Below are 11,993 nucleotides of genomic sequence, written 5' to 3' on the forward strand. Positions count from 1 at the left end.
GGATGAGTTTATATGGATGAGTGTTGAGAGAGACCCTTTATATATAAACTTTATATATAAAGAAACCTATAACTTTCTTAGAGTATTCTCTAAGAAATGTTAGGTATTGGGGCTAAAAAGCTAACTGTGGAGCATAAAGAAATTTGAAGGTATTTAGTTCAAACTTGGTGGATTTGAAAAATCGGAGTTACACTATGATTGTATGAAGTTTAAAGGGTGTGTCTTTTAAAGAAAACGAAAGTAGCTATATGGAATGAAAAGAAATTCTAGCTTGTCCTTGAACCATGTGGCCATTATATAACCCTTGGATTTACAATAATGCAACATTACAATGTGCTCATAATCATTGAGGTGGTTCAACAATTGAAAAACTAAGAATTTCATCCAAGAATCAATCTTCTAATATTACTAACTGAAGATCATGAGTTTGAGGAACGTGGGATGAGTAGTTCTCATTGGGAAGGCAAAGCATTGGGGATGAGACCATAGTTCTGGAAAAGAGAGCTTCAGCTTAGCATGCACCTAGTTAAAGTTTCAAACTAGCTAGTTGGATTGTTAGCCAAAAGGAAGCCATTAATTGGTTAGAATTTTAGATGTTGTACATACTTATATTGCCATTTAATTTTCGCTTAGAATTTCAAATTTGCCAGTTTCATTGCTAGTCGGTTAGAATTTTAGATGTTGTACTTATATTGCCAATTAATTTTCAGATATAATTTTAAATTTTAAGTAGAATTTCAAATTTGCCAGCTTAATTTCAAATTGTACAATCTGTTGTACTTATATTGCTGAGCCTTTTTCTTTCCTCAAGCATAGAAGGAGATGGATCATGGAAGATAAGAAGTCTTGTGTGATTTGATGCTCCACTCTTGATGCGAGGAGAGGGATGGCGTTTGGGGAAATGGGGCATGGGGATGTGTGTGGAAGGAAGGGCAAGCAAGTGTTAGAATAAATATTAAAGTGTATCTCGTGTATGGAATGCTAACCATACGTGTTGACAAAACGTTTGTATTAAATTTGTGATGTATGAAAATGCTAATAACCATCTTATTCATTATCAAAGAGTTCTAAGAACGTACTCTCTCCCACAACCTTTTTCTTCTTCATCTTCTTCGTCGTCGTCGTCTTCTTCTTTGCAAGAGCTCTGGCTATGGCGATGGCTATGGCTATGGCGACGACATTGCTGCAAAGCCACAGAACCAAATAGCTTCTGCTTACTACTCAGCTATGGCTTCTCTGTAGCCTCCTTCACTGATCACCACCTCCTCCTCCTCCGTAGCTATGGCGACCTACTCCTCCTTCCTCCTCCTCCTCTTGCTCACTTCCTCCTCCCTGCACCTCCTCCATAGCTCTCCCCTCCCTCACCCTCCTCATTGCTCCTCCATCTCCCACCCCGCCCACCAATCCCTCTGCCTCCTCCTCGCTTCCCTCGACTCCCAGGCCAGTTCTTCCTCCCAAACAGCTTCGCCTCCACCTCCACCACCCTACACAAACCGTAGCATTGCCTCTTGCATCTACAAAGCCCAACATGGCTCCTCCTTGCACCGCTTCTCTTCCCCCAGAACCCATCACCTCCAAGAAACTCTCCTCAAGTACTCCTCCATGCATCGCCGCTGCATCTCCCTCGATTACCACCGCCTCCTCCGTAGTTACAAGGGTACCGCCCCAGATCCTGCCTGCCGATATGTCGTTTGGAGCTGCAACTTTGGATTCGGGAACCGACTCATGTCGCTGGTTTCCACTTTCCTTTACGCTATCCTCTCGCAGAGAGTGCTCCTCGTGGATAATCCCGGTTGGGAAGGCCTGTTTTGTGAGCCCTTCGAAGGCTCCCAGTGGCAGACTCCACCAGGCTTCTCTTTGGCACACGATAAAAATGTTCCTTCCTTTACCGAGTATTCAACTCTCCGTTGCGGGCACGGGGGAAAATCCGCCAAATGCCACACTAAGGTCGTCTCCATAGAACTCCGATCGGAGTCTAGCTCCGCTGACCACGAGTTCTTGGTTTGCCCTTCTGCCATGGCCCGTGTAACAAGCATTCCCTTTCTCAATTTCAGAAACAGCAACCAGCATTTCGAAGTGGGATTCTATCTCAACCCGGCGATCCGGCCTCTGCTGGATGTCCTATTCCCAGATCGAAATCCGTTCCACATGCTTTCCCGCTTCTTGCTCAATCCGAGCAACACTGTGTGGAACCAGGTGAGCCGCTTGCACGAGCAATACTTGGAGAAAGCGGTGCAAAGGGTGGGAGTTCAACTCAGAGAATTTAAAGGGGATTACAGGGAATACTACGACACGGCAGTGCCGCTCTGTTTGCAGAGCAAGCCTGGAACGTGTCCTATGGATACGACAGAGGACAACTCAACGAATTATGTATCTGTCTTCGTCTCGTCCCTTGCAGGAGGACACTTACTCAAGCTCAAGGCAAGCACCGCCTCTCTTCAAATCCAGACGAGACAAAGATACGTTCTCTTTTCGCAAGAATCCGATGGGGAACAGCTAGACGATATCCAGCATCAGCAGAAAGCGCTGGTGGATATGTGGGTGCTGAGCCTGAGCGACGTGCTGCTTACGAGCCACATGTCTACGTTCGGCTACACTGCCCAGGGACTAGCCGGGATCACGCCGTATCTTCTGAAGCCCTGGCCAAAAGATCCGTGCTGGAAATCTATTTCCAGCGATCCCTGCTTTCACTGGGCGCCCAGGGAAGTAGTGTGCAAGAGTGATGGCCTCCGGATTCGCAATCCTGCTGAGGAGTTCGACTTTGTGAGCAGGTGTCCTGATTTTCCAAAGACCGGCTTGCAGCTGCAGCTGTCGTGAGCCAAAAGCAATGGCGATGTTGAAAACATGGTCCAACAAGGGAGAGCTCCTTCTTGGGTCTCAAATCGGCCAACAAAATTTGCTGCACCGAACTGTTCCGGATTTTAGCCATGAGATAGGCAGATTATACGAATACTAAGTATGCGCGATTGCTTATTTAGCGATGAGAAAGGCAGCAGAAATTATACGAATGTATACAAGATAGCTTTCCTGCATCACTGCTCCAAACCTTTCAAAAACACGTTCGCTCCTTATGGATTGCTCGATCTCACAACGTACTACAGCCCAACAGTGCAACGACCATAAATTCTTACTCGTCTCGAAGTGAGTGAATTTGGCATGAGGTTTACAAAACTTAAGACTAAATTGATCGTTTTGAATAATATCAGAGGAACATTTGCTTGTGGGAATAAGTGCAATATTCCTACAAAATCCCGTATAGTTGCAACGTTTCTACTGGCGCAGTTTCTGTTAATCTCTGCGTAGTACTCATAAAAGATGTCGTCGGAGTCTCCACTCCCAAGCTACTCCTTGTGGAAGCGTTGAGATGCAAAAGCCTACACTTGTGTCATGCTAAGTGCCTACGAGAATGTGTACAAGTGATTCCGCGAGAGGAAGAGTGTACAAGTGATTCCGTGAGAGGAAGAGGGAAAGGGAAGAGAGGGAAGGGGGTGGGGGAGAAGAGGGGAAGTGTAGGGGGAGGAGTGACAATTACAAAGCAACACCCCAAGAAAGCAAGCAACCATACTCATGAACAAGAGTTGGGAGAGTGAGAGCTTGTATTCTAATTGTTGCAACAACACAATGAAGACCAAAGTCAGCCACTTCATCTTTTATACAAGTCACCTTTTGAAGGGAAGGCCAACCCTATTTGTTGTACCACTCTCTCTCTTTTTATTACAACCACTTGGGCCCATATGGCACCAAGGCATATGCTAATTCTCTTCCTTTTGTCTCCAAATGGCTCTTGTGTTATCCAATTTGGGTGATCCCTGCGACAACTGTGAAGCTGATCCATTTGTCACTCAAAACTCGTAGGGTTTGGATAGGCCAGATTCCTTAAATAATACTATATATATAGTATATTTTTATTTTATATAATATATAATATATTATATAATATTTAATATATTATGTATATATATATACTATTATATTTATATTCTATATAATATACTATATTATATATTACATAATATATTTAATAATATATAATATATTATATATTATCTCTCTCTAAAGAAAGAGAAAAAAAAATACATATATAATATAAATTAATAAATAAATATAAAAATATAAACAAATAGATAAATAAATAAACAAGTGAGTACAAGTACTCGTGTGCATTGCCTTAAGTTCTTCCAGATGCAAACGATTGTCAAGATGAATGGATGATGCAACCGCTTGCAAATGCAAAGAGATTTGCAAAGAGTGTGTGTGTGTGTGTGTGTGTGTGTGTGTGTGTGAGAGAGAGAGAGAGAGAGTGTGTGTGTGTGTTCTTAAAAAAAGAAATTGTGAGTGAAAATGTGTATGCGAGAGAGAGTGCAACAAAGTGGTGTGTGGGACACTTTTTAACAAAGTGTAACTAGAGCCCTATCTAAAAGGGAGTGCTAATAAATAAATAAGTCTTCTCTCTCTCTCTCTCTCTCTATAGATATATATATCTATTTATCTATCTACTAACTGCTGTGCCCTCAGGTTGCCCAAAAATTTGACGCCACGTGGTGTCTTCGCTCAGTGCTGCCCTTGATTTCTGTGACCCGTGTGTCGACGTGTGGGCAACGTCGGCCATGCCATGTGACATGCATTTTTCGCGTCTTCCTTGTGCCATGTGGGTCTCTGTATCGCCACGTCGCTCCTCTGGCCCATCTTCGCTCGGGCCGTCTAAGCACTGCAGCGTTGCCATGAGGCTGCCACGTGCATGCCAATCTCCAATCCCATCCCTATGCTCCGCCGCCGTAGGCCCATCAATGCCCCGCTGCTTCGCCGCCACAGTGCTATGCCACATTGCACCTTCTTTGTCCTCTCCTGCATCCCATGCCATGTTGTTTTCTTTGCATTCTCTCCTCTCCCTCGAACCTCCCTCGAAGCTCTAGAAATCTTTGCATTCTCTCCTCTCCCTCGAAGCTCTAGAAATCCTCCCCAAACATTCAAATCCTTGCCACGTCTTGAGGTCTGGGATTAGTCTCCGTAACGAATAGAATAGAGAATAGATTCTCGTATTGTCCCTGCGTGCTGAGTTGGATTAAATACTGTACTGAAGGAGTGGTTTTGTATTTCTTTGTGGGAAATTTGATGAAGGCCTTGAATGATCATTGTCGTGCCCTTTGTGGACCTTGCAATAGGTTCTTGTGTCACTACTCTTTTAGGAGCAAATTCTTGTGTATCTAATGCCGGTATATCCTTGGTTGTTGATATTGTAGATTCAAACCTTTTAGGTCCTCCTTTAATTTTTATGGGTCTAGAGGGGTGAATTTGACCATGGTACAAGCATGAGAAGGTGGGCTACCATGTTGATGATGCTTAGGGATCCACATTACCATCGTATGATCCTTGAGCTTGCAACAGTCCTTGGTGCCTTTGTCAAGTACATCCTCTAGCATGTTCAACTTCCATTGTCTCACTGTAATAAAGTGATGTATGACCTCTGGAGCAAACGTGAGAAGGACCATAGTGTCTCAGACATCTTTTATTTTTGTTGAACCCAAGTTGCTCTTCTGAGAAAGTTACCAATGAAAATAATTCATCATTTTCATTGGAAGGTTCTTGTCTGAGTTCCATTGTGTCCGGCATGGTTGGTGTGACATGTGTAGCTATCACAAAGCTTGATGCCGAATTGCTTACTAAGGAACGTTCTTGTGTAGCTTCCAAAGTAGATTCCAATCTTTTCATGGCAGGTTCTTGTGTTACTATCTCTTTTTTGGAGACAGGTTCTTGTGTAACTTCCATTTGCCTTGAAGATGATGCAATGAATTCAACAGCTTTTCGATAGACTAGTGATTGAGTAGGCTCTTGTGTGACTGTCTCTTTTTTTGAGACAAGTTCTTATGTAACTACTCGATTGGAGCCACATGATATCCTTGGAATGTGATCCTCCTTTATTGGTGCTTTTCCCTTGTCCTTGTGAGCAGGTTCTTGTGGTTCTGCCTTTTTCAAGGTAGGTTCTTGCGGTTCTGGTCTCCAATCTTTTCCTTGATTTTTCATAATTGGTAGGCCTAAAGTTGATGTTTGCCTCTCACTTGTTGGTGATGACAATTTTCGAGGCTTTGGCCTCCATTCGTTCTTCTACTCTTTATTGAGCACATTGTCATTACTACTGGAAGATGATGGGGGCAATCTTGTTGCACGTAGTACCAAATATAAGTGTTTCCAAGGTAATATCCCTAGGCCTCTAGTAGTCTTGTGGAAAACCTATAGTATCATACCTTTCTTATTGGATGGTGTTGTTCTATTCTTTGATGTCAAGGCTTGTTGTTTACATGATGGGGTGGCTTTTGATGTGAAAGTTTTGTCGGAACCCAAATGTATGATTCACCTATCATCAGGCCTCTAGTAGATCCTTTTGGATCCACACTTGCTTGGTTACTCTTCTTCTTTGTTTTCTTTGTTGGTGAGGTGCTTGCCGAGGTTAAGAAGTGGAAGTGGATGCTTGAATGTTGGCCCGGTTGGTAGTGCTTGGCACATCTTGATAGGTTGATTCATCACCAAATAACTTTTTGTGAGTGTCTTAGATCTAGCTTTTACCAAGAATCACAGCTTTCACTAAGATACATGTAGAAGTTATAAAAAACTTGCAAGACACAACGTGATTGTCCATGGAAACATTCAACCTTAAACAACCAACAACCTTAATTGTGATATACCTCCTAATGATTGAATTTAAAAATCATAAACTTGAAGGGGTACCTGGCCGAGATGTTTTAATCTTTCCCAAGAGATGAGGTTGTTGCTTGCTCGATCGTGTGCCAATGAATTTGTAATTCTTTCACTTGTATACACGAATGAAATGAATGAATGCATTTGAAAAAATCTCATCATTACACTTGTACTTTTGAATGAATATATTATTTCAATTGTGCATGTGAATGAATTGTTTTTAAAAAAATAATTCTTGCATTTGTGCTTGTGAAAGAACCTCTCTTTTACACAAGCTCTTGCATGTGGAGATTGTAAAAGTTTTTTCGTGTATGTTTTTTAACACATGGTGTGTGGTAAGATTTGGCAATTACGAGTTTAGAAAAGTGTCTACATCAATCTCGTTTGTACAATGTAAACTTTATCAACATTTCTTAGCATTTGGCACAAATGTTGAGTCTTGGACCCATGTCCCCCACCTGATGTGTCAAGTTTTTGTAAGTCATATTTACAAAAAGTGTTAAGGGTGGTATTGCATTGAGGTGGATGATAATGTTAAGTTAGTGGATGATATTGATGCAAGATGTAAACATGCACATGCTAAGAATGAAGAAATGCTACAAGACTTCTATTAAGTATGGAGTCATAGTTTGTGAAACCACATTCCATGGTCTCAAGAAGAGCAAACAAAGGGGGTAATCATCCATGGGGGAGGATGGCTTTCTTAGACAACAATTGCATGAAGAGTGGCTAACATGGACCAAAGTCTTTGCAAAAAAAAATTGCATACCTTTTAATGTCATGAGACATGAAACCTTTCATCATCATAGATGAAACATTTTAATGCATGAGAGATGAAACCTTTCATCATGCTTCAATTTGCCAAACCAAGTTTTATCTTACTAGATTATAACAAAATGGGAATGATTTATCTTGACACGGTGAATGCCTTTTTTTTTAATCCTTGATTTTATTCCCACATATGGTTGCACTCCTTTTTTTTAATGAGTGGACCAGCAACAAGCACAGTATGCCCTTGATAAAGGTAATGTGTACTATTCCCAAGGTGTTTTATGAGAGTATATATACTTCTCTAAAAGAGAAAAACTCGTCTTACATTGTTAAATTATATGAGAAAGCAATCGCTAAGGTTAGTGCAACGAGAATGTTACCAAAAAAATGTAGCAAATTATAAAATAGCAATTGAGTTGATATTGGCAAATTATACCTCACTGACATGGATGGGACATGGATGGATTATGGTGCACATACCCTCAACTTGTTATTGAAAGATATTGGACAATTGTGCATCAATGCAGACTATGAGAGCTTTCAACAATTAGGCTTTTGATACAATGCCAAAAAAAACCCTACCCCTAGATCATGCAATGGAGCTCTTTTTTGTTGAAAACTATGAGGGATTTCAACAACCAAGATCTACTAGCATCCTAGTTATAGCATATACTCTTTTTTGGGCACTTAGATCTCGAAATCATACCCCCAGTCTCATGTTGGCTTGTAGAAAAACTTGAATGACGAAGCACATAGCAAATCTGGGAGATTCACTCCTTCCAACCCTATCAGAATGTATGGTAGCACTCCGATTGCAACTATGAAGGGATGGTGTGCATCCTACATGGCTCTAATGAGGGCTCCATTGGGATCTATGTGCTAGCTCAAACTAGCAACTCTCTTGCTACTCTAACTCACCTTGCAATGGCTCTCACTACATGACTACTCCACACTACTATAGCATCGAGCCTCTTGCTTTTGTTGCATGATGATAGTATGCCATTTGAGCTCTTGGCTCTGGACTTTATTGGCTATGTTACGGTTTCAGTCTCATCTTGTAGCAAGATACTAGAAAAATAATAGTGCCTTCTTCATGAGTTGATTTCTTTCCCTCCCACTATCCTGTACTCACAACAATGGTTCTAATTTGTGACTAGCACCTTAGATCACTCCAAGAAATTGTGAAGGTTTGCTTGATTTCTAGCAAGGGAGGCATCCAAAATAATACACGATTTGTTTACCAAATGCCTATGGGTTAGGTGTCATCTTGGGACTCCTGGATTTGAAACCAAGTCTAAGATTCTATCCGAATGACATCTACGTTAGCTATCTATAACCAAGTTAAGCTACCTTTTTAAAATCCAACTTCAATAAGAGTCTAGATCTAGCCTGTTTCATCATCTACCTCTTTTTTCCTTCTCACAAGGGAGCACTCAAGTGAGGCAATGATCTCTAACCTGGAATCGATCATGAAAATTAGTTTTCAAGCTATTAAGCCCAAAAAAACATTAGAATTAGTACAATATTATCTATGAAATGGCACTTTGGTGGTCAATTCTAGAAGTGGATTTATCAAGTCATAAAATGGGTATGGGCCAATTTGAAGATCTTGTGGTTTTTTAGATTTATGTGTTTTTTAATTTATTTGTTTATTAAAGATCTTGTGTTAAGAAGAGAAGCATTTGGATGTAAGGATTAAGATTTTTTATGTGATATGCATATTACATCATTGCATTTTGCTTTTAACACGGTAGAGGATATAGAGGGAAAGAGAATCCTAAAGTGGTTATAGCACTTAAGCTAGAAACTTGAAGTTAATGAGACTTTTGACCTAAAAATTTTTGAAGGTAAAAACTTGGTAGTCTCGTCAATGATAATTAGCCCCCAAATCATTCCTCAAACCTCTAAAGAATAGTAATGAATAGTTCTTCAATAGTAGCCTACGAGAGAAAAACAAGCATAACTTCCCTTGTCTATGATAGGCTAAGGTACCCACCAAAGCATACCTAGAACTAAGCTTCCTATAAAGAACCAATAGTTATAATTTTTCACTATCAAGAATTATGAAATCTACTAGCACTTCGACCAAGCATGATTCCATCCTCAAACTTGACACAAAGCTTAGCCCTTAGCTTAAGAACACTTCGCCAAAACATCTTGGCAAAATACTTTGTGGATTTAGAGTGATTCAATGTTTAACTTATTTTCTCCCTTTCCCAATCTTTTGGCTACTCTCCTCTCTTTGTTAACAGATTTGGTTAACAGTAAGTCCTTTGTCAAATTTGTGTGAAATACTTGTAATATCTCATGATTTGTAGGAAACACCTGTAATATCATTAATTAGATGAGCCATGCAACTTATTCCCCCCACTAGGACCAGTAAGGAATAGTTCCATTGGTCACATTGGCCTAAAAAAGTGAGAATAGGAGCTAGTAGAGAATTAGGTCAAAATTAGTGTTTGGAGAAGGATCATGTATAAAAGCCAACTTTTTGGCTTGGAGCTTAGTATGCATTGACAATGTGTAGAATATGAGTTCTCTTGCTTCCAATCTTTGGTGTCTTGTGTCTAATCTATCCTTGTTGTTTCCACACCTACGTTGCCTCCCGATCACCATGCTCATGCTCTCACCTCTCTCTTTCCCATGTTATTTCCTCATGGAGCAACTCATGAGATGCACTCCAAGAGCAACAGATGTGACACTTGTGCATGGCATTGTGAAGTGTAAGGTCTCAAATGAAGGTTAAGAGAGATAGCTTCTTCGATGACACCTCAAAGTCCCAATGACAAGTTGAGAAGTTAGTGGTTTGTCTGTTAACATTTTTGGTGTTTTTGCCATGAAGTAAAGATACACTTTACACTCATATTATTTCTCTCATTATCTACCCATTTCCCACTATCAAGTTGAGTAATGAAAGGTGTCTTGTATTGGAGTTGTAGGGAGCCAATGGGCTCCTTTCTTGCATTTTTGAGTGTTTTAGGTGCTAGAACAATTTGAAATTGTAGGACAAGCAAGACAACATAATTGGTAACTTGTGGTTGTGACAAATAGTTAGAGAAAGTACTTAGAATTGAGGTCTTTTATTATTTTAAAAATCTAGTAGAGTAGGCAATTTTTCAAAGTAGTAGGAAATTACCCATAAAAAATGAAAAAGTTTGCATTTTTTCTTATGAGTGGTAGATCGGGTAGTTTAGAACACCCCACAAGCATCAAATCACTGACAAAAAACTCAAGTTAGAGTAGATCTAAGAAACACCCATTGGTGACAAACATAAAGTCAAGGTACTGATTAGCATTCAGGGTGATGAATTAGCAGTCAGGGCACTAACTTAGAGATCAAGGAATTGACTTAGCATCTCCTTAGCATTCTAGGCATTGAATTACATCCTAGGGCCGCTAGGATAGCCTGTCACCACCCACCCCCTGACGGATCCACCTACTAATTGGATATTAAATGTGCACAGCTAGCATGCTAGCTCATCAAGACACTAACATACAACCAACATGCTGAGATAGCATCTCAAGACTTGGGATAGCAAAGTCACCAATTGAACTAAAGTGAATTATCTTGTCAATTCTTAATGGAGTATTGCATAGAACCTTGAATTACACCAAAACAGCCACATCACACCGGGTTAGCATCACAAGGGTGCCGAGATAGCATCTCAAGGAATTGTGATAGAAATTGACCCACACCGGGTTAGTATCACAAGGGTGCTGAGATAGCATCTCAAGGAATTGGGATAGAAATTGCCCAAAGTGATGTCAAAATATCTAGGATTCATGCTAATCACTTATACCTTGATTAGAACCTGAAAATTTTCTCATGGCATCATCACATGGAGCTAGAAATTGGGGTGCTAAGATAGAATATGAAGGAGTTGAGATAGTATCTCTAGCTTTACTGTCCTAGCCACACCCTTGTAGTCACATTTCCATTCCCCACTGTGTGACCAACCAAAACCCCCTATACCAAGTGTACAAATCATCACGTTGAGGTATGCCTATCTCATTGCCAGAGGGTAAAAATCAACTAGACCTGCCACTAGGAGTAAGTACATCACTTTCTTTCACCAATAGGTCTAGTCAAGGCCAAAAGCAAGCATAGGCATTGAGATAGCAGATCAAGGCACTTAGATAGCGCATGGATTACATCTAAAGTCATCAGACCTCATCTACACACTTAGGGATGCCCAAGGAGCATACCCTATCTCATAACTACTCTAGAAGTACCTCCAAACCAGACAGGGCATTGAGATAGCCAACGTGCTACGATAAGATAAGGCACTCAACTAAACTAGGGTGTTGAAATAAGATAGGACATTGGGATAAGCCAAGGAACTAGGATAAGATAGGGTGGTAACATTACCAAGGCAATGAGATAGAACAATTCAGTGCACTAAATTGTGACATTACCTTGCAAATTGTGCCTCAAACATACACCTCACCTGCACCCAAAAACATAGAAAATTTGCGACAATATGCCTGAAAATTGGCACCCCAACCTCGAAAAAAGGATTTAAGTCACA

The 11,993-nt window shown here is 40.6% G+C and overlaps 1 protein-coding gene across 1 annotated transcript; it reads left to right on the top strand.

Annotated features, from left to right (window-relative positions):
- The first annotated feature begins 1,134 nt into the window (after window positions 1–1,134).
- LOC147894302 (putative fucosyltransferase 9) lies at window positions 1,135–2,817 on the top strand. The gene has a single exon (XM_087385277.1). The coding sequence runs from the start codon at window positions 1,282–1,284 to the stop codon at window positions 2,815–2,817; it is 1,536 nt and encodes a 511-aa protein (XP_087241403.1). The 5' UTR covers window positions 1,135–1,281.
- Window positions 2,818–11,993: the final 9,176 nt, after the last annotated feature.

The sequence above is a fragment of the Dipteris shenzhenensis genome, chromosome 14 (assembly GCF_047967505.1).
Source record: "Dipteris shenzhenensis isolate YYH24624 ecotype China chromosome 14, Dip_SZ_1.0, whole genome shotgun sequence".
Classification (NCBI taxonomy): Eukaryota; Viridiplantae; Streptophyta; class Polypodiopsida; order Gleicheniales; family Dipteridaceae; genus Dipteris; species Dipteris shenzhenensis.

What these genes read in the sequence shown, in the direction of transcription:
- LOC147894302 (XM_087385277.1), top strand. Translation starts at nt 1,282, where the DNA reads ATGGCGACCTACTCCTCCTTCCTCCTCCTCCTCTTGCTCACTTCCTCC.